The sequence below is a fragment of the Tauraco erythrolophus genome, chromosome 5 (genome assembly GCF_009769465.1).
Source record: "Tauraco erythrolophus isolate bTauEry1 chromosome 5, bTauEry1.pri, whole genome shotgun sequence".
Lineage (NCBI taxonomy): Eukaryota > Metazoa > Chordata > Aves > Musophagiformes > Musophagidae > Tauraco > Tauraco erythrolophus.
In genome coordinates, this window is record NC_141469.1 from 23,060,643 (window position 1) to 23,085,125 (window position 24,483).

General features: G+C 38.4%; 1 protein-coding gene across 1 annotated transcript in view; it reads left to right on the forward strand.

The window, feature by feature from the left end:
- The window catches only part of DNAAF9 (dynein axonemal assembly factor 9), a 75,583-nt gene that overhangs the window by 49,032 nt on the left and 2,068 nt on the right, over positions 1 to 24,483 (forward strand). The window contains 14 exon segments of the mRNA XM_086612024.1: positions 2,803 to 2,916; positions 3,133 to 3,221; positions 3,485 to 3,602; positions 5,373 to 5,461; positions 6,765 to 6,923; positions 9,604 to 9,729; positions 11,734 to 11,771; positions 18,089 to 18,224; positions 18,579 to 18,665; positions 19,790 to 19,896; positions 20,601 to 20,675; positions 20,824 to 21,026; positions 22,792 to 22,857; positions 24,081 to 24,174. Coding sequence (XP_086468150.1) covers positions 2,803 to 2,916; positions 3,133 to 3,221; positions 3,485 to 3,602; positions 5,373 to 5,461; positions 6,765 to 6,923; positions 9,604 to 9,729; positions 11,734 to 11,771; positions 18,089 to 18,224; positions 18,579 to 18,665; positions 19,790 to 19,896; positions 20,601 to 20,675; positions 20,824 to 21,026; positions 22,792 to 22,857; positions 24,081 to 24,174 — 1,501 coding nt within the window.

Genomic DNA, 24,483 nt, shown 5'->3' on the forward strand with positions numbered 1-24,483 from the left:
CCATGTAGACCTTCCTAGTGTGTCCCAGGAGCATGATTACTCCTGATCTTAGGACCCTTGCATGTGTGAGAAACTTGAAATTTGTATGGATTTCTAGTGATTGTGTTGCTTGTGAAGTTTAATGCTCGCCATGTGCTTTCGTTTTGTCTTCTGAAGCCAGTGAGTGCTCTAAAAGCTTGTTTTCTAGTAGTTGCGTTTTAAATGTAGCACTGGTGCATACTTGGCCTGCAGCAATGTATGTAGTGGCAGAGGTTCTATGTGATTTTTCTGTGGTTAGACACATTTGGATCGAGATCCTTAGGGAGGTTTTGTTAAAGTCTTTAAGTATCCCATATGGCATTGTATTATTCTCTAAGTAGGTTGGCTTCATGAACTGTAGTGCAGAGGCTTTTAATAAACAAAACTTTATAACAATAGCACTTTTGAGGAAATGAGCCTGGAGATTTTAGGACTTCACAAGGGTTTTAGTATCGTGATCATAACACTGGATTGAAAAGACCACCTAGCTCAGTGAGTACAGTCCCACTGGTAGTATTAATGTTACCATAAAATTTCTCCTCCTTTTATCTTAAGTGGTTAGATTCCTCCCACTGTTCTACTATGTGAGCGGCTGGGAATATTTTTCTTGGTTTTGAATTTTCAGCCTATTTTATTAGGTCTACTCTTATATCTGGCGTGTTTTTTTGGGGTTTTTTTTGTCTTTTGCTCTACCAATGCACATCCTTGAGATATTCAGAAATTTCAGACCTATTCTTTCTGGCTGATTTGGCCTAATAAATAAAACCAGATCCTTTTTAAGCTCTGCTTATAAAAAGTTCTCTTTTCTTCTGATCATTTTAATACTTTTCTTTTGATCTGTTTTTTTGGCTGTAGATATCCAAACTGTGTGTAGTATCTGAGATGAGGGTGTTTGTTTCTTGAACAGAAGCAACAATAGTTCTCTCTTCTGAAATGTTCAGAGGTACCCTTGGTTTGCCTTTACTTTTCACTGCTGCCTTGAATTAATAGATCGTGCTCATTTTTTGAGACACTCCTTCAAGTCCTTTCTCTTTTGCTACCCACTGATACTCCAGCTGATTCCAGAAATGCTTGTGTGCGTATTCCTGTTTTCCAAATGCTTTCTCCTATTTTTCTTTCTTCCATTTTTACAGTTAGATCTGTTTTTCTATGAAGCATCTCAATGCTGTGTAGACTGTCTCCCAACTTAGCTTTTTCTAAAGTTGAACGCCGTTGATGTCGCACATAGTAGTCTTTCTACAAATCTGTAGTTACAAAAATTCACTGAAATACAGTTACTGGGTTTACTCTTCTCCAGTCATATGGCATGATACCTCGCTTACTGCACCTATGCTTTAATTATTCCCAGCCTTCTTGAATAGGGAATGACAATGACCATTTCTCCAGATCTCAAATTCCTTGTAACTGAGACAGTTGCAAGATTTTGAGCCCACAGAACTGGAATCTGGTTTTCAGATCCCGTGAAGATAAGATGGTGCATTTCTTGTCCTTGCTCTAATGGTAGGGGAAGAAGATTTGCTTAGGCTTTGGGATGTATGGATTTCTCTGGTTTTCTTCACCTTCTTTAATGCCGTAGCAGCTCTTTTTTGAAATGTTCATTAGGTAATCATAGAATGGTTTGGGTTGGAAGGACCTTCAAGATCATCCAGTTCCAACCCCCTGCCATGGGCAGCGACACCTTCCACTACGCCAGGTGCTCAAAGCCTCATCAACCTGGCCTTGAACACTTCCAGGGAGGGGCATCTGCGTTATACAAAAAGGACTAATTTATTTCCATTAGTTCTGTCCATTCTGAGTCTGACCTGTGTTTTCACTTTATCCCTAGTCATTTGACTTGTAAAGAATACAGTTTTTCTTTTGACCAGTCCTTCTTTCCATCCCTTGTAGGCATTTTCCTTAGTCTCTTACACGTGTTTTGAAGTGGTATTTCGTTGCGTGGATCCTTCTACCCAGCAGTATTGTCTTTGTTAATTAATATCAAAAGTTGATTTATTTTGATGTTTTTTATCTCAGTACCCTTGTGTCTGGGATGCGGATTTGTTAATGGAAAGCAGTCTTTCCCCCCAAGTTGTTTTGACTTGCAGCAAATTATTGTGAAAACTGACAATGGCTGTGCCTTTACTTATTAAAAGAAGGGAAATACCGAACACTTAAATGACTGTGTGATTCATCTGAATCTGATTTCTAGGTTCAGAGTGCCATTCATGTTAATGTGACTGGCTGGAGCAGTAGGATGCGAGCCAAAACACTGTTCCCTGGAGAAACGAAGGGTCCCCTTTTCTTTCGCGAAGGAACAGAGTTTTTCTTAAATTTCTAGAAATGATTGCTGCCATCTTACCTCGTCAAAATTACAGTACTACTTAAAGGAGACTTACATTAATTCAGCTCCTACTGTACAGTAGTTGGTCTATAAATACTTGGCCTTTTTATCAAGTGAAGCATGCTATGACTAAAAGGTACATGTATATGTTACTGTTACTTTGATGGGTAAACTTTTTCCTAGGATTTTTTTTCCAGGCTATGAATAGGAGGGAAAAACTAGATCATTTCAGTGAAGTTACCTCTTAAAGCAGTTCCAGTCTAGCCAAAGCGAGGCGTACAAAATCTGATCTGTGGAGACTTCTTCCATATTTTGAATTCTTGCAGAAAAAACAGTATTGTGAAATACTTAATGGTTAGTTAAAATACATGTATTTTTTTAGGTGGACAAAAACAATTCCTAAATAAATTCAAACCAATATTTTCAAAATAATGATGCTTACGCATAGGTCTGATTTGTTCCAGGTTTTCTCTTTGTGGCAAAACCAGACAAACTCAGGATTATCTTTAAGGGTTGTCCAGGAAGAATTCCTTTCTGTGGAACAAAAGAGACTGTAAGTTCATGCCTCTTACTCCACTGTAGTTATACATTAAATATGTGCTACAATCAGAAAAATGCTGTCATTCATTGAAGATTTTGATAATGATTCAAAAGGAATTGCTGCGTTCTAAGTGCAAACTCGCTTTTTTATTTTTAATACTAGTTACTATGTAGCCATTCTGGTTTAAAGATAAATTTCTAGGTTTCTTTTTTAACTAACCAGTTAATTAATTTGCTTCTTTTAGGCATTCCAGTGTCAGAAGCTATTTAATGCTTTATCTTTTCCTTCTGGGGAAAGATGCAGGGAGCTGAAAATATCTGCTGCCCTTCCAGAATTAGAGAGGTGAGAAATTATTTTTGTTTTCAAGGTATCAGTTTTGTCAGAAATAATACAAAATATTTTGGTATATGTAATTCTTGTCTAAAAATGCTTATTTAATGACTGTCTTCACAGTAGATATTTTTAGTCTGAGATGAAGTATTTCCTCTTTAGGAAGACTCTGTTTGACCTTTTAATGATCTTATTTTAGTAATTTTCCAAACGTTTATATGAGTGAAGCCTTTTGGTCTTGATTGTAAGAAAATTTAAACTTTTATTTTTGAAAGGTTTGTGCAACATTTTACCGTCAGCAGCGTCAGTCACGAGCCAGTAATGAGAGCACACCTTCCTGTTTTACTGCAACAGTCAGAAATCGTTCCTGACAGCAAAGCAGAAAGTGATAAGGTAAGGAAGCAATCCAACAGTACTTCCTATCCCTAGTATTGAACATTTAGCAAATATTCCATCTGCCATTAATCCTGCTGCAGACAATGCAGGAAAGTGCTCATGTGTGTTTAACCATGCTTCTCTGCCTCCTTCTCCAGTACCACCAGTTCACACTGAACTGCTTCAAGTCTGTTTCTTACAATAAATTGCTCTGCCTTGTTTTCCTGATTACATTGCCTAATTTTTTTTTCATTTAAACAATCTTTTGGAAGTGCTTATGGCCCTTCAGCCTGATAAATAGATGCAGAAAAAAGGGACATAGATCTTCAAGTGAACAATTTTCTCTAATGTCCAGAGAGAGTTAGCCCTAAAGCAGTAGCTTGTTTTTATGAATTGCTGAATAATTTAACTGAATTGTTCTCTGGAACATAAAAGTCCTTTAAATAGCATAGAGGTAGCACATGATATTTAACATTTGCTGATATTATCTGTAGAACACTCAGTTCTCTATAGGGGCAATAACAATTGTCAAACTTAAGGAGTGCTTTAAATAGCATTTTCAGAGAAAATATTTCCTTGTAACTTTCCAGCATTAGAAGTCTGCTGTAAGCAAGAAAGTCAAAGCAGCAGGAATATAGTCTTTGTCTTTGAATATTCTGATATGGTGGCAGCCTAATTTCTTGGAGTCTAGTTCAGAGACTATACTGATGCTTAAATCCAGTATTAATTAATAAACTCTTATTAATGTTTTTAAATCCGACTTTAAGGTTAGTTTAACTGTCTTTGTGTATTAAAGATCTCTGTATCTATTATCATGAATGCTCATTTTCTGTGACCATCCGAAAGTGATTTTGAGGATAAGATATGAGTAGTCTGCAGATGGCTGTCTTCAAATATGATGTAGTTAGAAACTGGAAGAGGTAATTTGTCTGTTAGTTGCAGGATGACATGCAGTGTGGTGGCTGGTTACCAGCATGACTTCATTTCTTAAGCTGAGTTCAGCACAGCACAGAGTTGTTTTAGTCGCGTTTCCTCCAGAGTTCATTTGCTTACTTCTGTAATGCGTTCCAGTATATAATCTAGAAATACATATACACACATGCTTCAGAGATATGTTCTGACTGCTTTTCAGTGTTTCTTTGCTATGAATCCTCTCTAAATACAGCAAGAAATACACATCAATGGAGACAGAAATGGTTTATGCAGACAGCTGTTGGTATGTTAGAGCTGTTATTGTGCAGCCTCTTACCAATCCTACTCAAAGTGCAGCTTTACTGGCATAAATTTTGTGTGTAGCATGCTTGGTTCAGAAACCTAGAGTTGCTCTTTGTGTTTGACAAGGCTTTGGCATACGCCATCACTTTTTGAACCATTTTGCTCAAGTTCTGTTCTATGTGCTTGAAGGTACCCGTTTCGTCACAGGAGGCATAACCTCTTTGGTGTCTCTTGCAGTGTTCTGACACTTGCATTGATACCTACACTACACACTAGATTTTAATGTAAAGGTTTTGATGATACTGTTTACTGTATTTGTTAATTATCCTTTCGCTGTATTTAAGGTATGAAAACCAAGAGAAAACACATCTTTCTAACACGATGCATATCTGAGTAATTGCATAAACACAATTACAGTTCTACACTATCTGGCTGTTTCTGTGGTTAGTGTCACTTAATTCTGTGTTTAGACTTAAGATTTTATCAAGATAGAGACCCTTATGTGCGTGCAATTGTTGTAGCTCATTTCCAGTCTTCAAGTCGCCCCCTTCTTATCTGTTCCCTGTGTTTTAGGTGGTTATCACCATTATAACTGGCCTTCCAGGATGTCGCTGCAGTGATCTGTGTGCTTTTCTTGTAACTTTTAACAAGGAGCGTGGAAGGTTCGTATGGTTCTGGTTTTACAGTCACAGTGGTCATACTAATCACCACAGAACTACTCAGCACGAAGGAAATGAAACTATCAATGTTTCACTTAGTTATTATTTTTTTCAAACATAATTGTTATAAGATGTGTTTATAAGAATAAATTCAATAAATGTTATAAGGAACCTCGAGTAGTTCTGCAGAGCAGACTGTAGGGTCTATTATTTCAGTTCTGTTGCCTCAGGTATCTCATTTAACTGTGTTATGCCAGGTAGATTTGCCCTTAGATTTTAGACATTTGGACAAGAAAAATATCACAGGAGATTTCTTTGTTTATATTCCCTATTAAGAATACCATGGGTATCACTGTAGATCTATGACGTGTGTCTGGAGCTATCACTGATGCTACAACAGTTAAGAATAATCTTAGAATGGCCAAATGAATCCTGCCTTAAGGAAGCATGGAAGTCATCTTGTCAGAACTTGAAGGAAATGGGTGAAGAGCTTCCGTTTTTTGACTTGTGATAGTGAGTCTAAAATGCATTTTTCCTGGAGAAGAGGCTGTTCTAACAGTCCTTGCTACAGCATTGTTTTTAATCTGACCTGGTTTCTATTCTACAATAGCAGGAGATATATTCAGGACTTCTATTGTATGGCAGTGAGATAAATCTGCTGTAGGAATTTGCCATTCTGTGTGTTGATTTTGATTCTGGAAAATCAAAAAAAGAAATTCTTGTTCTTTTCAATCTCACAGCCAAGCACCTTAGCATTTAATCTTAGTAATGTTCTGGACTGAGTTTTCAGTGTTACTTTTGATTTCAGTGTCTTGACTTTAGCAAGTTGATGCAGAACAGTTTTGTGGTTCAGTTTTTAGGGCAAACATGTAAGGTGACTTCTGAATGTTCTGTAGTAATATATTTCATCATGTTTTCCTGCAAATGTCATCGTTACTTTTTATTTTTGCAATGAAATATTTTCAGGCCCAGAGTCTTTTGAATTGGATTCATACAAATTTTATTTACTCCATCACTAACAAAGATGAGAATTAACTCACACGATGTGCTGCTTTGAAGAAGCTGTTGAATGCTTTTTTATTAAAAAACAGCAAAAAACCACAAAACCTTTTGGCAGTAATGTAAAGAATGTGCTTATGCTGGAGGTGATAGAAAGCCAAGTAAATTCCTCTTTCCCATGTGGTATGAGAGATGTGAAATCTTAGGTCTTGTCAAATTTATTTTTGGTCATTGTTTCAAAGTAAAAAGAAAACAGAAATATCATGTCAGAGAACACTAACTTCTTTCCTTGTTTTCTGTTGTTTAGGTGGATAGTTTATCGGCAAACCATGGACAGTCCGGAATGTTTCAGTGCGGCCCATTTCCAGCGTTACCTCTCCAGCGTCCTGGAGGCTCAGCAAAACCACAGCGTCCGTCAGTCCGCTTACACTAAAAGGAACAGGCGTCTCTTAGTGGTCTTGCAAGGGTAAATGTTCGAAACAGTTTGAACTGTTGCACAGAATAAGAGATTTTCTGGTCCCTTCCTATTTCCAAGGCATTTTTAAAGTTTCCCTGCACTCTGTAGCAGTCATATTTCTGTGCCAAAGTGTGGTACTCCATTAATTCAGGTTTACGTATGTATCAAACTCAGCTTTCTGCAACCCGTTAATTTTATTGCTTGTTACTCCATTGAAACAATGGTGTCCAAAGACTTCTTTTAATCAAAAAGAAAGATGGGCTGTGTTTGGTTCATCTTCCCTGTTTAGGAGATTGACTGTGATTTTTGGCTTCTCAAAGGTTTTCTTGCCCTTCCTAGCTGCATCTTAGACTGTTAAATGGCACTTTATTTATGGGTGCAGCTGTATGTGGTTTATTTTGTTTCCCCCTCCCACCACCAAAGTCCTAAATAGAGAGGTACTTGTCCTTCAAAGGCTGGTGAGCCGTCTTTGTGCTGGTTATCTGTCTTTAAAGACTGCTGGAGTACTGGTTATCTGTCTTTAAAGCATTATCTGTTACCTGTCTTTAAAATATTAGGTGGGGGCAGTAGAGCAGAGAGAGCTTCAGGTTGGGTTGCCAGTTGCACTCCAGAGCTGCAGGTGAATATTACTGGATGTTGCCTGCTATAGCGTTATCTTAATATATAGAGGGAGTGTTGTGTGTTTTAGCCCCTGTTAGTACACAAAAGAATTCCCACTACTTTTTCCCAACAGACCTGTATTTTGCTGATAACAAAGCAAAAAAACATGGAATAAATGCACAACTTCTTACAGAATGCAGAAAGTGTGTTAGCTGAGTTCTCGCCCTACCTTTCATGTATCGCTTTCTTTGAAAGTTTGCTAAAGCATTGAAATTGTTTTGATGAAAAATGGGGGTGGAGCACCTCCCTGTTTCTTTGAGGGGAAGATCTATTGTCTTTAAGGCATTAGATGACTGAGTGCATTTTAATAAACTGTAATTTGATTTGCTTCAGAATAGAAATTAATTTTAGGAAGTGTGATATGGTGTGACATATAAAGACTATAATTGTATCTCTCAAGTGCTTACAGTACTTTAAACTTTTGAAAGATCAGTGAGTGCAAGAGAATCTTTAATAAATCCATTCCTCATTTCCAGAATTAAATGGTCCATTCAATTTGCAATATTTTTGCCTCCAAATAGAAACTTAAAAGCCTAAGCTGCTGTGACTCTTAATGAATTTTTTAAACAGAACAAGTGTGCTACAGTAAGCATAAGAACCAAGCTTTGCTTTTTTGCCAGTATGTAACATCTTCGTGTGCATAGATGCTTGCTTTTTCTTTGCATTTCTGCAAAGTTCTTGCTTGGATTCTTTGGCAGTATTAGATACAAAAAATGTGACACAAACTTTTGAAGTTCCAGTTGGTAAAGATGAGAAGAAAGAGAGGCAATGTTACATGCGTGTGAGTTGCTATCCAAATAAATGTCTGTGCAATTTTTGCACATCACTTCTCATATGGTACGTTCCGAGTTTCGGTACTTCAGAATGATTGGCTCCATAAAGATTATGACTTCTGAAACTACTAGCAGAAAGCAGGCTGTCAAAAATAAGCTATTTCACTTGATACAGCAGGAGGTGATATTGAAGTAAGACTGATAAACATGTTTCAGATATGTGCCAGTTTTCTTGTGCAATAAAGGTGAAGACGCTGAGCCATGTCTGTTTGACATTTCTATCTCAAGTGTAACATTTGAGAACTAGTATCATCTGCAGCATGTTTGCCCACTCTGTTTCTGAATTATTAGCAGGTACCATAAACTAGATTGAGGGAAGTACTGCCCTAACCTGGCTGGAATGGTTTTGGTTCCCAGGCTACCAACTGTTCATCTTTTTCACTAAGGGCATGTAAATGGAGCTTAGCATTTTCTTCATTATGGTCCATTCTGATAGTGCTAAAAAGCATTGTTTTTTTTCCATGTTAGTCAGATATTTTGTTTTTCTTAAAGTTCATAGTATAAAGTCCAGTGATGTGCAAAATAACTGATCTCGTAGTAGCAGCACTGGCTTCAGGAATGGCTAATTATAGGTTTTCCGTTCTTTCTGATTAGCTGAGTGTTGGTGTAGATAGCTTTAAAGTAGCTGGAGTTCTCTAAATAATCCATTAACTGGGTAACTGACAGTAGAGTTTTGAGAGAAGATTGTAACTGGCTGAGTAATAAACAATCTGGAATAAAAATTCAGGTTCGCTTAAACTTTGCTATCCAGCAGAAGTATGATACAGCAGTGTGTAGAGTACTGATTAAAAATGGATGTGTTAATTAAAGAAGCATGCTTAAATTGGAATGCTGATAGAAGTGAGAGGGATTACATTTTTTTTCTCTTTACTTGAATCAAACTTAGTGCTTAATAGGCTTTACAGAAGGGGTAACATGCTTGTATCTCCATTATGCTTTTTGTGCTTCCAGAAAGCCAGACCTTTCAGTTGTTCAATGCAAAGTTTATATTGCTTTTCTCTGTAGTTGTAAATAATTTATTTTTCATGTTACTTGCAGTCTACTTAATGTCTGAATTTGCCAAGTTTTGAACTGCTTTATAACTATTTTGGTAGGCTTTTTCAGAATCTAACCTTCTTCCAAGCAATTTATTTACTAGATGTTGAAGTGTGTCATTTTGTTTCTCTGAAACCATATTCCATTTTGTTTTCTTACAGATATACTGATGTTATTGATGTTGTACAGGCTCTGCAAACTCATCCTGACCCAGATGTGAAGTCGTCTTTCATCATTGGAGCAGTTAATACTTGTGTAGAGCCACTGAGTTGCTATATGGAACATAGGTATAGTTTAAGATAGTTTTGTTAGTTTGAAAATAGATAGGTATGTTTGAGATCCCTTTTATAATAATTAGATGGTTAAATGCTCTTGAACTGTCTTAAATTTCATAAAACTGCTAGGAAATCCATCTTGGATGAACTTTGAAGTGCTATTTGACTTATAATGATGACACTCGGTTTCCACTAGGTATATAATTGTATATCATATTAATAAAAGTTTAGCCTGTGGAAGAATAAACAAAGACTATTATTACCATATTGCTTAAATACCTGTACTCCCAAAGGCTGAGGACTTTGTAAAATCTGGGCAGCCAACTGTCCTCTCATGTGCTTTTTAAATCATTCTTTCTCTACAATCTCTTTGTAAGCATGACTAAAAATTGAGACGTGTCTCAGTTTGTGTTATTGATTGTGTCCTGACTTTTGGATACTAAATGAAGACTTTACAGACTTAAAATATGGAACTTATGGGAAGCAGTCCCAAATTTAGTGGAAGAGAATGACAAAGGACGGAAGCAAAAGCATTGCAAGTATAAAATCTGATATCCTGGGTTACTGCAAAGGCAGGGTGGGGAGGAAACAGTAGCAAAGCCAAGTCACTGACATTTTAAGATGATGTGGTATGGTTGCTCTCTCATAGTATATGTACGTGCTCTGCACTTCAACAAACGCTGAACTAATTTCATAGACCTATCTGTAAAATTACGATACTTAAATTTTGCAATTATGCCTTGCAGCTGATTTGATCAAAGTAAGTGGAAGCAGTTACAATTTCAGAGTTCTTAGCACTGCTATTTGTGATAAAACTGCATCCCGGCTTCGAGGTGAACTGCCCAATCGTTTTATCAAAGTGCATTCCTTAAACTTCCTAGCTATTTTTAAAACACTAACCAATACGCTCCTTGTGCTTTGCACTAGTCAATAACAAGACGTTACCTTACTGCTTCTTTCTATCTCCATGACAAAGAGTGTAAATAAATAATAAAGGCTACATAAAATATTGTTGAATTGATGCTGGAGTGCTGTTTCAACTTGTTCTTTCCATAACTATAGGAAAGACAAGTTCCATTCCTAGATGTTTGGGGTTTTTTTTAACCTTACTAATGTGTTCCTGATCACGGTACTGAGTTGTATTTATAGCAGCAGAAGCCTGCAATCCTTTGACTAACATTGTTTGTCTTCTGAAGTGCAGTAGCAATTGAAGGAAGAGGCTTAGTCTATGCTGTAGACTATTTGTGTCTTGCTTTGAAGTTTCTTCTGATAAGAACTTACCAAATAGCTATGTACTGCCAATGATAAATCTTTCAGTGGGGAAGCTTTGGTGAGTTCACTGTGAGAATTGAGAAGAATGATTTTAATGTCCGACTTGAAGCTTTTGCAGTCAAGAAAATCAAAACCGTTTCTTGTCTCAGAAAGTTTCTTACGGTAGACATCTGGCTCTCTCCTGAGCCTAGGGTGAAACTCTTCCCTGTGTTGAATAGCAAGCCGGGGCAGGGAAGAGGTAGTTGAAGGGGGACAGATAAAGTACTAATATCTGGAGCTTTTGTGTCCATGATAAAGCTCTTAAAAATAATTGTCAGTTGTCTGACATGGTACCAGGAATTGGTACGATATGTACAGAAAGCATTATGTACATACAGTCTTTCCGTGAAGAATTCCCACCATGTTTGGAACGCACAATACTTTAGGGCAAGCTCAAAATTCCTATTGTTTAAACAGGAATTAAAATAATGTTCAAGCCTTTCTGGCTTCCTAGAATACAGAATAGATTGCGTGCTGGGAATGAGCTTTTAAATCAATTAAAGAATTAAAACTATCTACAAAACTATTGGGGACAAACTCCTGAAAGGCACAACCTGTGGGGATGTTCCAGTTATATGAACTGAGAAAAGGAAACATGGAAATGGTTTGGATAGCAAGACTCTAGCTGTCAGTGTCCAAATGATTGTAAATGCTTTACTTAAATAATTTATCTGTTCTTGATATACAAACTTCTGGTTTTTTTAGGCTTCTTTTTCCCAAGTTCTTGGACCAATGTTCACAAGGTATGTGTCACTTTTCTTGAATGAGCTATATAGAACAAGTAGCTGAGCCATATGGCCGAATAAGTGTACTGTAAATGCATGTAGTTGAAGGATCATGATAAAGTCTTGGAGGTAAGAACCATCTGTGCAGAGCACAGTCTCTCTCTGCCTACATTATTAAACACCGTAGACGCCTGGAAAAGATATAAGAATATGGACCATGATGGATTCTGGTGGTCTTCCATCTGGAGGATGGGTTTGCTAAGACCATGAGTTAAACTGCTTCCCTTGAACTGTTGTAACTCATGCTGTGTTGTTATTTGAGGAGAAAAATGGATTAGATTTGAGTTCCATCCTCTTTTGGGGAGGTGTGAGGAAATGGTGCCCTCCTTTCATTTCTGCTATTTTAGAAAGGGGAAAAATGAGCTGATTACCTTGTTCCTCATATCCTCATCTTAATGCAGTGTGCAGGATCTTTGCAGGGTTCATTTGACATTGCAGCAGACAAAAAGCTCGCTTGCAGAAGAACTGTTTTCTTACTTGTATATTCGGTTTTATATCCTCACTCTGAAATGAATCATTGACTGCATCGTCCTCCTTGTCAGGCTTGGAATTTAGAGCAGCTGTTGACGTAAATGGGATCCAATCCTTCCTGACCTATCGTCAAATAAGTTTTTTAAGTTTCAAGAGCAGAATCAAATTTGACTATAGCGCCTTTACAGCTGATTTTGACGGTTGTATAGCCGATCCACAACATGAAGACCAGTACCTGTGATGTGTGTGAGAACAGATCTCTCCAGTCAGATCCTCTTTATTTTAGGCAGACTATAAGCTCAGCCTGAAATTGGGTGGACTAATGACAGTTGAGATACATATTTATTTTTTAAGTCGCTGTCGGACCACAGTTACTGCAGCATGACTTTCTGAGCTTACGCACACGTCTTCCCAAGTGAACTGCAGGACTGTTGTTTTTGTGTCAGTATGTAAATACAGTTCTGAGAGTAAGATGCTGCGCTTTTCTCGTGGCTGTTTAGTCTCTGTAGCGCTCTGTTTTGCTGCCCGAATTACGCCACCTCACATTCATGTGTGAAAGGAGCCCAAAAGAAGGAAATGCAAAAGAACCCAAAAGAATGAAGTTCTGAACAAGCTGGAAAGTATGCAGGTGCTATTATGTTAATTAGTATTTTGTTCTTATTTGGAGAAAAATGTTGGTGCTACAAATTGGGGAACTGATCAATAGGTAACTCTCATTATTATAGCCAGGGTTGAAATTGAAGAGAGCAGGAGAACATTAAGAATATAACAAACTATCAATAACTACTGAGAAGTTAAGAATGCAAGCATGCTTTTTTTGTTTTGTGACAGAAAAAAAAAACGCAAACCCAAGCTATCTTGTTTTAAAGTGCAGTTGTACCAACCTGATTGGGTGAGAATTTGTCATTGTTCATGGAGGAAATAGAAAATATTTAGGACAAGTATAGCTAATTTTCCTATGGTCCAAATACTGAAAGAAGGGAAAACACCAGAGATCAGAAGAATGTTGTTCTGGCAGTGTTGCAAGGTTTTGTCACTTAGTTTTCAGATTCAAAATGTGACATCAGATAGGCTAGAAGTCTATTCCTGTAAAGCAAATTTTTTCACATGAATAGAGGCGATTTCTGTGTAAAAAGTTTTAGGAGGAAAAGTATGCTTTGAACTGAGATGTGGTAAATTCTTAAATGTGGTGGAGATTCTTAAACTTTGCAGACAAATGCAGAATTGTAACACATGTACGGTAGAGAATTCTGCATAGTTGAGAATTTATTTCTGATGCAACAATAGCAGTATTTAATGAGACGTTCACTTTGAGAGATATTTGTCCTTTTTTTTTTGTCATGCACCCCAATGTTATTGTTTGTGTTCCTGTAGCATCAGTGGGCCAAGACGGTGTTGTACTGGGCGTTTTACAAATGTGAAAACAGAAACTTGCAATGCAGGTATAGACAAGACAGTGTGGGTATAGACAAGTAGGAATTAATTAAACTTCTAGGCGGTTACCTTGTCCACGTAACTATCTTGGAAATTTTGGGAGTGAGTAGGGTTAGCCTTTTGCTGCTGCTTTCCAGGTCTCTTCTATTGTGTGGCTTTCTCTAATCATAGAATCATAGAATCGTTTAGGTTGGAAAAGATCTTGAAGATCATCAAGTCCAACCATAAACCTAGCACTGCCATGCTAAATGTCCCTAAGCACCACTAAACCGTGTCACTAAGCACCACATCTGCATGTCTTTTAAATACCTCCAGGGATAGTGACTCCACCACTTCCCTGGGCAGCCTGTTCCAATGCTTGACAACCCATTCAGGATTGAGTTTTTTCCTAAGGTCCAATCTAAACCTCACCTGGAGGCCATTTCTTCTTATCCTATCCCTTCTCACTTGGGAGAAGAGACCAGCCCCTACCTTGCTGCAGCCTCCTTCCAGGTAGTTGTAGAGAGCGAGAAGGTCTCCCCTCAGCCTCCTTTTCTCTAGGCTGAACACCCCCAGTTCCCTCAGCTGCTCCCCATAACACTTGTGCTGCAGACCCTTGACCAGCTTCGCTGCCCTTCCCTGGACACGCTCCAGCACCTCCATGTCTGTCTTGTAGGGAGGAGCCCAAAACTGAACACAGGATTCAAGGTGCTGAATAGAGGGGGACGATCCCTTCCCTAATCCTACTGGCCAGACTATTACTGATACAAGCCGGGATGCTCTTGGCCTTCTTGGCCACCTGGGCACACTGCTGGCTCATATCCAGCCGGCTGTTGACCAGTACCTCCGGGTCCTTTTCCGCTGGGCAGCCTTCCAGCCACCCTTCCACAAGCCTGTAGCATCACATAAGGTGGTTGTGACCCAAGTGCAGGACCTGACACTCAGCCTTGTCGAACCTCATACAATTGGCCTTGGCCCATGGATCCGGTCTGTCCAGATCTGTCTGTAGACCCTTCCTACCCTCAAGCAGATCAACACCTCTGCCCAACCTGGTGTTGTCTGCAAACTTTCTGAGGGTGCACTCGATCCCCTTGTTGAGATCATTGATAAAGATATTAAATGAAATGAAAGGGTACCTACGCATATTATCAATATGACATCATTTGACAGCATGACGTGACACTTTCTGCTTGGAAAGGCACAAGACTAACAGAAACAAATGAAGATCAGGGAGAAGTGATGAAGCTTTGAGCAGAGTGACCGATGTTAACAGTTTTGTCTCTCATTTGCATGCTTGTTTAAACTTCTATAAAAAAAAAAATCTTGCCACCATCTGTGTGCTGTAATTTCCTTTCATCTTACTCCTACCAAATATCCTTCTCTTTTTTGATTTCTTGCACAGCAGCTGTTCGATGACACCTTACTAGTCTAAGGGCTTTGGCATCTCTTGCATTGTATATAAAGCTGTTTTACAGATTAAGACATCACCATTGTTACATATGTCCATCGTACGTTTGGGAGCAAAGAGGATCCATTATTTCTGTAAAGCATACGTACTTTTAATCTATCCCTCCTGTTTCTTTACTGCTTCTATTGAACATGCTATTCCCCAGGCTGCAAAGATTTTTTTTTTTTTGTCTTTTTTTTTTTCCTTGTAGCTGAGTGTGTAAACAAGGAATTAAACAAAACTGCGTGGTCTTCAAAATGTTATAGAAACAGAGATGGCAGTGACAATTCAAATGGAAAACTTCGAAGTTATTAGCTACTGAGGCTGTGTAGGCATCTTCCAGTTCTCGGAAGCTATTTTTCTTCTGGATTATGCTACCTGTCAGTTCAGTATCTGCTAACACAGTGCCAGTTTTTATGGGGTACTGGCACCTACAAGGTTTAGACATAGGTGTGTGTAGAGCCAAAGCTTGCAGGTTCCACAGACTCTGAGCAGTTTTCTGTTACTTGAAGGTTGCGTGGGAGTTTACAAGCAAGAGTGACAGCTAGTTCCCCTCAAACAAGCGCAGATGAAGTGAGGAGTGATGAAGAAAGAGTATGGGTGAGGAGCATGAGACAAAATCCATAGGTTTCTTATTTGCTAGCTATTTTATTCCTTGAATCTCTTTCTTCTTAGCTTTAAGCTTTGCCAGCTTAGTCCTTGAGAATTACCTATTCTCTCCAAGGCACAGTGCTTCTGACTGTAATGTGTGCTTCGTGGCAGTTACGTAGCCTTTTTATTGTTTTGTGCCAACTTCACAGAAAGTATAACTATTATTAGTTTTTAATTAAACTTGACTTTTCAATTGATATCAAATTTGGAGATATTAAGAAAAAAAACCCACTATGTGTAGCACACTTACAGTGTGGTGGTTGTTGATTAGCTTATTCATACTGTTCATCTTAATTGCATGATCTCCATAGCAATTTCAAGCATGCGTGTCACTTAAATTTCCTAGCTTGCTCTTCTCTCCCCCCATCTCTCTCAAGAGTAACTGTGTGTTGGAGAAAACTTAGATGTTTCTGAAATTGGAGTGGAAGCTTCTGTGGGGGATTAAAAAAAAGAGAAATACTAATGATGGAAATTTGCTTGGGCTATTATTAAAATTCTAACTTGAAAAGGTCAATGATGCAAGTAACAGTGACTGGGAGCATATGGTATAATGTAAGTAGCCCAGAAACATTTGGTATAGAAATGTCTATGTAAAGAAACTTCTGGAAGGATTAGTGTACTTTCAAGACTTCTGTAAAGATCAGGAATAACTGTAGGCAGCAGTTCATGGTGTGAGCTTCGTTACGTGTTCTGCTTTAAATAGTGATGAGTTGGGGGCAGGGAAATGCACCCTGGTTCAATTGTTAAGGGATATTTAAGAGTTTACTGTTCTGTCTTACACTCTACTTGTAGTTACAGGAAAGGATTTGAAAGGAGCTGCACCCTTTGAGCAAAGAAATAGCATTCCTTACACGTTCTGGACAATACTGGCATCCTAGGGAGTCCCGAAGAGTTGGCTCTGTAATCTCTTTGAGGACCTGGGCTGAAATTCATTCTGCTGTAATGTCTTCTTGATGTAATTGGAAAGCAGAGATCCTGTAACGCTGAAATTAGTCCAATGATAAGTGCGATGTCATCTTGCTTTTTTTCTTTGATGAGGTCCCTTCCAGTGCCCAAGGCTTGGCGGCTGCGATCGATGATGTGTTATTTCTCATTGCCTTCAGAGCATCTGCAGTAGCAGCAGTTGGTTCTTATTTAACATGAAACTTGTCTTATACCTGGCAAGAAAGCATCTTCATAACATGAAGACTGCGTTGTCATCTTCAAATCTTGGAAAGTTTTTGCTTAAGAAGAGTAACTGCTTCTTCAGTGAAACTGGTCACACTAGGAGCAAAGTGAGGGGATACTGTTAAGTCTGAAAAAGGAATTCCTTTTCTGGTGACACAGCTGAGTCTTTTGGGGAATTTGGACTTGGAACAAATAGTTATCCTATTGTTTTTCTCTGTAATCTTCTTTGATGCCTTGTGGGTTCAGACTTGCTGTCTGAATATCATTAAGGGGTCTTGCTTTAAAGACAGAGACCAAAAAACAGCCCAACTCAAACCCTTCTCTTGTTTTAGGAAGAAGCAACTGTCAGAGTCCAAACTACAGATTTTTTTTTTTTTTAGCTATTTAGTCTATCTTTCTACACATTGAATTTGCCAAGAGGCTTTAAACCTTATTATTTTTTATTAAACTAGTCCTCAAATTGATTCTCTTAAGAATTTATTCTTTTAATTAATTGATTCTTTTTGTTAACTGAGTCTAAAGTGCTTCTGTTACACAGCCTGTCTAATTGAAAGAAAAATGTCTTGACCTGGTATAGCTGTGTTTTGGCAAAGCAGGCCTTCCTCATTAGTCGAGTCATCTTCAGTGACAGATGCTGTGCTGGTAGGCTCATGTCTTTAATTTTTTTTTTTTTTTTTGGTAAGATTGTTTTCACTGAATCATAAGAACCCACAGATTACAACATCCCGCCTCTTTGCCCTCAAGTCATTCCAGTGACTGAAAAGGATTGTCTTCTTCAGGACGTGGCATTCCTGTGTGTGTCTACAGGTTGTGACAGAATGGGCTTCTGAGCTGGCTGCCCTCTAGATGCAGTTGCAAAATAAATAGTTAATGGTAATTCTGCGTTTGGTTATTCCACAGTGTTGATGTGTAAAGTTACATGGGCTTCTGGGTTTTTGCTGAGCAGGCAAGAGATGAAAAGTTCCTTTCTTGCTTATTTTTGTTGGGTTGTGGTTTTTTTCTTAGTAAAGTTAATGTAGTGAGATGGAAGGAAAATAAGAGAAGAATGGCTGTTGTATTACTTAATGGTTTGTTACTCACTGTTGCATACCTGACTTCTGGAAACTCCTCTGATTTCCTTGCACAGGACTAGTGAGTAACGTGGTTTTCACAAGTCATGCTACAGAGCAGAAGCATCCACTCCTTATGCAACTGCAGAGCCTTATCCGAGCGGCAAATCCTGCTGTTTCATTCGTCTTGGCAGAAAATGGAGTTGTAACTAGGTAACGTTAATCACTGTCCAGTGTTTGTCACCTGGCAGATGGGACACAAGCACTAAGAAACTTGTGTTCTCTTGTTTTACTCTGGTAACTTGCACAAAGGAGATGCAGATTTTTCTTAATTGCTTCTCATGCAAAAGGCATCTTCCGTTTACCTTTATGGTCATATAATATAGGGATTGGGAAATGTATGTTTTTGTTTGCAGAGTATAATTTATGTTACTGTTACTGTCATACTAAGGGAAAAATACTCTCAATTTTACTTTGACTGACACATTCTGGTTTATGTAAGTAGCAGATAGCAGCCATTTTATTGCACTTAAAAAATTAAAAGTCTTCATCGTTATCTCTTTATAGGAATGAGGATATTGAATTAATTCTCTCAGAAAGCAGTTTTTCAAATCCTCGGATGATGAGAGCTCGATATTTGATGTATCCTGGCTGGCAAGTATCTAGACTGAGAAATATTAAAACTATTTTTCTAATTAACCTGAAGATTAAAAAGTCTCACTAACTTAATTTATTTTTTTTTTCAAGAGTACCGATTTGGAACAAGTAATAGCTTTGTAGATAATTCTTGAGAGAGCTGATGAGTATTAGTATATACTCCTTTGCTGTCATTTTATGGGGAAAAGAATCCTTTCTGGACACCATTTAAATCAATGGCAAGACTACTGTTGCTTTTCAGAAGAACAGAAAAGAACCCTCTGGGAATAAACTGGGAAGGATTGGGATGGGTGAGGTCAATAATGACTAGAGTAATTTCATTCTGACAGCTATTCAGCCTTACTGGAATGAACTTGCTGTGTCAGTCTAGCTATTAGCAGAGCAATTATTCTTAAAAGCCAGCAGCCTTATTGGCAGTCTTGGCAGGGGCTAAAGGCACAAAAATACGTGGTGCCAAGCTTTCCATCTAATACTGAGGGATATTTTTCATGGTTTGGGGTTTTTTACACATCTTGTTGCAGTTATCTGTGCTGCACCTATTTGGCAGAAAACGTAAACCTTTCAGCCAATATAACTCCTGGCTGACTGTTTTCTAGTTACATTTATGGTGTTGGAAGCACGATCTGTTTACCATACCTTGCCAGTCCTCTATGTGTGTATGTCTTTTTATTCATAATTCTTACTCTAAATTGAACGCGAGTAAAGCTCCTAAAGTAAACTGGTACAAAGCTTGGGATGTCCGAGCTGCTCATGGATTGCATGGAGCCAAAGGAAGAGAGAGAAAGCAGGAAAAAGAAAGTATTAAAAAACTTTCGGACAACTGTTAATCTATTTGATGATAGTATGCCAGAATAGTATGTAGGTAGTGTGTAAGAAAAAAAAAAAATTGCATCAGGAAGAGCATCAAAAGGAGCCCTGAGATCTTTGCAAACAACCTAATACTGTTAATATTCCATTTTCATGGATATCTTAGAGAAGAAAGCTTAGTATTTTTTATCCTATGAGCAAGACTTACCTGTAGTGAAATAATAGGTGTTCCTCTAAAGAAGTCTGTTAGATGAAAAGCACTAACTTTTGTGTTTCCTGCGTGTTGAAGCTGTGTTGTTTGTTTTTGTTTTAAGGTATGAAGGTAAATATGGAGCTGGGTCTGTCTTCCCTCCGATGGTTCAGATCTGTGTATGGTTTAATCGTCCCCTAGAAAAAACACGATTTGTGACCAAATGTAAAGGTACAAATGAACTGTGACTGACTTGATTTCAATCCAAGTTTGAAACAGTGAGGAACAGAGGGAAAGGCAGGCACTGACGTAGCACACTTATTTAATTACTGCTGAAGTAAACTTTTAATTGAAAATTCAACTTGCCTTCCTTAAAGTACAGTAAATTATTGTCTTTAGTGTCTGCTCTGGAAAATTGACCCATGATTTTATTCAGATGAAAATCTAATTTAATTTTTGGTTTCTAGAGACTGAGACACTTACCTTCATATGTTTGCTTTTTATTTTATGTTTAATTTTATTTAGTAGTGTTGAAATGCAGTTTATAAGTGACAATCAGCTTCTACTTTTTATGCCAAATAATTCTTTGTAGTTACTGAAAAATAGGCTCAACTCTGTTAGGCTACTAGAGTAGATACATAATCATGCCTTTCCTTCTTTCCTTAGCAAAACAGTGTTAAGGAGCACCATTTTACTTTCCACACACACTGTAAGCGTTCGTTATACCAAACACATGTTATTTCCCACCTACCCCATAGCAAAGCAATGAGAACATGTAGAAATGTTATGTAGTGGGACTCTGGAGGACACTGCAGCTTTTTTCCCTGAAGCACTAGGATGTGGATTAGAGACCTGTAGCATTAGGTCTGACCAGAAGTTACACCAAGGATACAAACAATAAGTGAGATGATTTGTTTGTCTTCTCTTTCAAACAGCGATTAAGTCGTTGCTCAAGCCAAGTCCATTTTCTGGAAACATTTATCACATCATGGGCAAAGTTAAGTTTTCAGGTAAGGGCAAATTAGTACTTAGGCATTGTCTTGTGATTGTATTCGATGTATACTTATTTGAAACTTATTCTATCTACACCAGTGTGCTGATGTTACATTAGATTAGCAATTATCAAGCTGTTTCTTCCTTCTGTCTTCTCCTTGTTAGATTCTGATAAAGTGATTGAAGTCTGTCACAACACACCGTCGAATTCACTAAGCCTTGTGCCTGTTCAGGAGGGGCCAACTCCTCCTGATTCAAGAAGCGATAACAGAGACTGCAGCAGTCAGCAGGAGTGCTTCCTTGTGTTCATTGGCTGCTCTCTTAAGGAAGAGGATATAAAAGACTGGCTCAGAGAAACTGCGAAACAGGTTTGTGGGCATGTTTACTTCTGTTCAGTATGATCATTTGGCATTTCTTAACAACAAAAGGAGGAATCTTGAGTGTCTTGATGAAACCTTATATATTTTTTTTTTAATCTCCTTTCTCTTCTACCAAGGTATGAGCGTGCCAGGGTGTAAATGTATTTCAGACGGAGGACTAACAGTTTGCAAATGTGTATTGTAATATGTGTGTTGTTTTAATATCTGCTACAGTGTATTCACGGATTGATCTGCTTTTGAACGCTTGAGCAAATGGAGCATGTCCAGAATAAACACAGCATGATTTAACTGAGACGTGATTGCCAAAAGCTAAAGTGCAGTATGAAATAAATCTTCTTGAAGTACCTGAACACTGCAAAGCTGAAAATTTGTTTTGATTCACCAAATTAAACCTCCTTGGAAGTAGTCCACTGAAATGGAGGGTGTAGATTTTTTTCATTTTGTCTTGCTTTATTTGTCAAGTGTGCAGCTATGTAAGACTTCATGTATTCCTGCATGGCTAATGTACCTGTGCAATAGAAGTTGGAGTAGGGAACAGAGAACGTGCACATTGTAAGAAGCCTAGAAGGCACATTTGGCAGTTGTGATGTCTTGCTAACTTCACACAGTGACTGCCGTGACCTGACCAGGAGTGCAGGACGAGGTGGTTCACTGCTACGCAGCCAAGTAATAGCAGCAGGTATTACTTTTGCCAGGCTGCACATTAAGGTCTTAGGAACTGAATCTTGAGGTTTGATTCAGAAATATATGTGGACAGAAACTGTTCAACCATACAAATTGTATATTTTAGCACTCTCATTAGAACCTGAGCCTGTAGTTCCGACTGTGCCCTTTCGTGATGCCCATTTGGGAACGTTTCTTAGTTAAAAATACTCACGGTTACTTCTTTGTGGCTTAGGATTTGCACAGTATCTCTAAAAAGTTGTGTAGGAAAGGAAAAAAGTTTTCCTGCAGACCATTGTTGGAGCTGTTCCGAAGGATCTTCAGGTCCTCACCTCTGTTCTCGTAGCAGGTTATGTTACTTCAGGGAAGTATACATTTTCTGCGATGGTATCTCATGCTCCGTACATATCACATAGGTAATATATGGAGTCAAATGCTTTTGGTGTGTAAGAAAACACTCTATGAAATACTGTTTTAATTTTATGAAAACTTGGAACTTAAATGCCATCTCAAGTGTAAAGTGCTTCCTCTTTGAGCAGTTCAAGACTAGAAATAGTCTTTGAACAGTGCTAGTCAGGGCTAATTTTAGGTTTCAGATAGTTCTGAGAGTTACTGTGTGCTGCATGAAAGGAATGAATTATAAAACTTTTCGGACTAAAAACTAGATTGGTTTTCTGTTCCTGTGCTAATTTTCTTTGGGTTTTTTTTTTTTTTTTTTTCAGTAGAGCTGTATTTAAATGGTATTATTTAAAATACTTCTAGAATTTGTCATTTCTAGCAGTGCCTTACATAAGGTCACTTAATTTTTACTTTTGTTTTGAGAACATAGTTGTGAGTGCCTTAATAAAATGAATAGTTCTGTCTATAAATTAATTTTTAAAATATGTGCTTCTAAAAGGAGTATTCTGAGCTGGGCTTGAGCGTGATAGCATGTGATCATAGATTTCACTACTGTTATCTACGTTTTCAAGAAAGAACTTACTTTTTTGTAGTTTGGGTTGGTTTTTTTGTTTGTTTTTCTTAATGTAACTGATCTGTAGTATCACATTGTCACTCAGAAGGTATGTAACAGGTCTAATTCTTCATACAGAAACCTCAGAGGAAAGCCCTGAAAACCAGAGGAATGCTAACCCTTCAGGAAATAAAAAACATTCACGTAAGTAGAAGCAATTAATAGTGAGTCCTCCTTTTTGCTGATTTTCTTAAATATCCATTTGTATGACAGAGTCCCTCCTATACTTGCCACAACAGGCATGCTGAGCGCTAAATTATTGCTGCACTTACTGTCCTTTTATACACGTGAACCATAATTGAGGCTGTCCAGGAGGGATTCAAGAGATAAATTTTGGTGTTATCTCAGGGCTTCGACTCGGCTCTGAAAAGTGGAGGGAGATGTAGGGTATTGGACAAGCATAGACTTTTAGTTACTGCAATGGCCTTTCCCCATCTTTTCGCCCTGTTCTGTGCTGTGCAGGTTGTCACGTGCTAATTAACATCCCAAATGCCTAATCCTGCCCTGTTCAACTGCCTTTAGGTTGTAAGTGCTCTCTCTGGAGTTGGCTTCCTAAGAGTTTGACATGGCTATGATCAGTGTCACTGTACCTCACTCACCTAGTCCGTATGGATGTCGTTTGCCATACTGTTTTTTCATAGATTCATAGATTTCTAGGTTGGAAAAGACCTTAGAGATCATCGAGTCCAACCGTCCCTAATCCCCATTAAACCATATCGCTAAGTAGATCATCCACCCTATTCTTAAACACATCCAGGGATGGGGACTCAACCACCTCCCTGGGCAGCCTATTCCAGTGGCTGACAACCCTTTCAGAGAAGAAATACTTCCTAACATCCAACCTGAATCTCCCCTGACTAAGCTTATACCCATTTCCTCTTGTTCTATCACCCAACACTAATGTAAAGAGCCCTTCCCCTACCTCCCCACCATCTTTTCTCAAGTATTTGTAGGCTGTAACCAGGTCTCCCCTCAGCCTCCTCTTCACCATTCTCCAGACTAAACAGCCCCAACTCCCTCAGCCGCTCCTCATAAGTTTTATTTTCCAGCCCCTTGACCAGTTTAGTTGCCCTTCTTTGGACTCGCTCCAGGAGCTCAATATCTCTCTTGAAGCGAGGGGCCCAAAACTGGACACAATATTCCAGGTGCGGCCTCACCAGTGCCGAGTACGGGGGCAAGTTTGTGATGAAACTCTGTACAGTACAGAGTTTCATAGCGCTCCTTTATAGCCAAGAGCCATACCTTCTTCCCTGGCTGTTAAGTTCAGCAGAAGGAATTTCTCTTATTTATTTAAGCTTGTTAGGACTGTCTCTAAGCAGTTTTGTGTTTTAATTGTTTAACATGCGGTAAATTCTTTCTTAACATAGGTGAAACGCCACTTGGATCCACTTCCAGCTGGTTATTTTTACAACGGGACTCAATTTGTGAATTTTTTTGGTGACAAAATGGATTACCATCCATGTATCCTTTAAAATATGGGGTTTTATGCAAATCTGAAATGTAGACTGTCAAAGCAGATGATACAGAGAAGAGCCAGTTTGATGTGCAGGTGGTGAGATGAAGTGAAAAGTTTTGTTCTTTAAACCTATGCATGGCTACTTGCCATTTAAAGCTCACTGTTAAGACACTTTTTTTGAGATACGATCTAAGTCGCAGAATAGAACCAACAAAACAATCCCAAAGCTGTACATGAGCTCATGCAGAGAGTAATTTATGGACCGCAGCTTGTCAAAGAAATATTTTTCAAACCAAATAGTGCTGTAATATTGC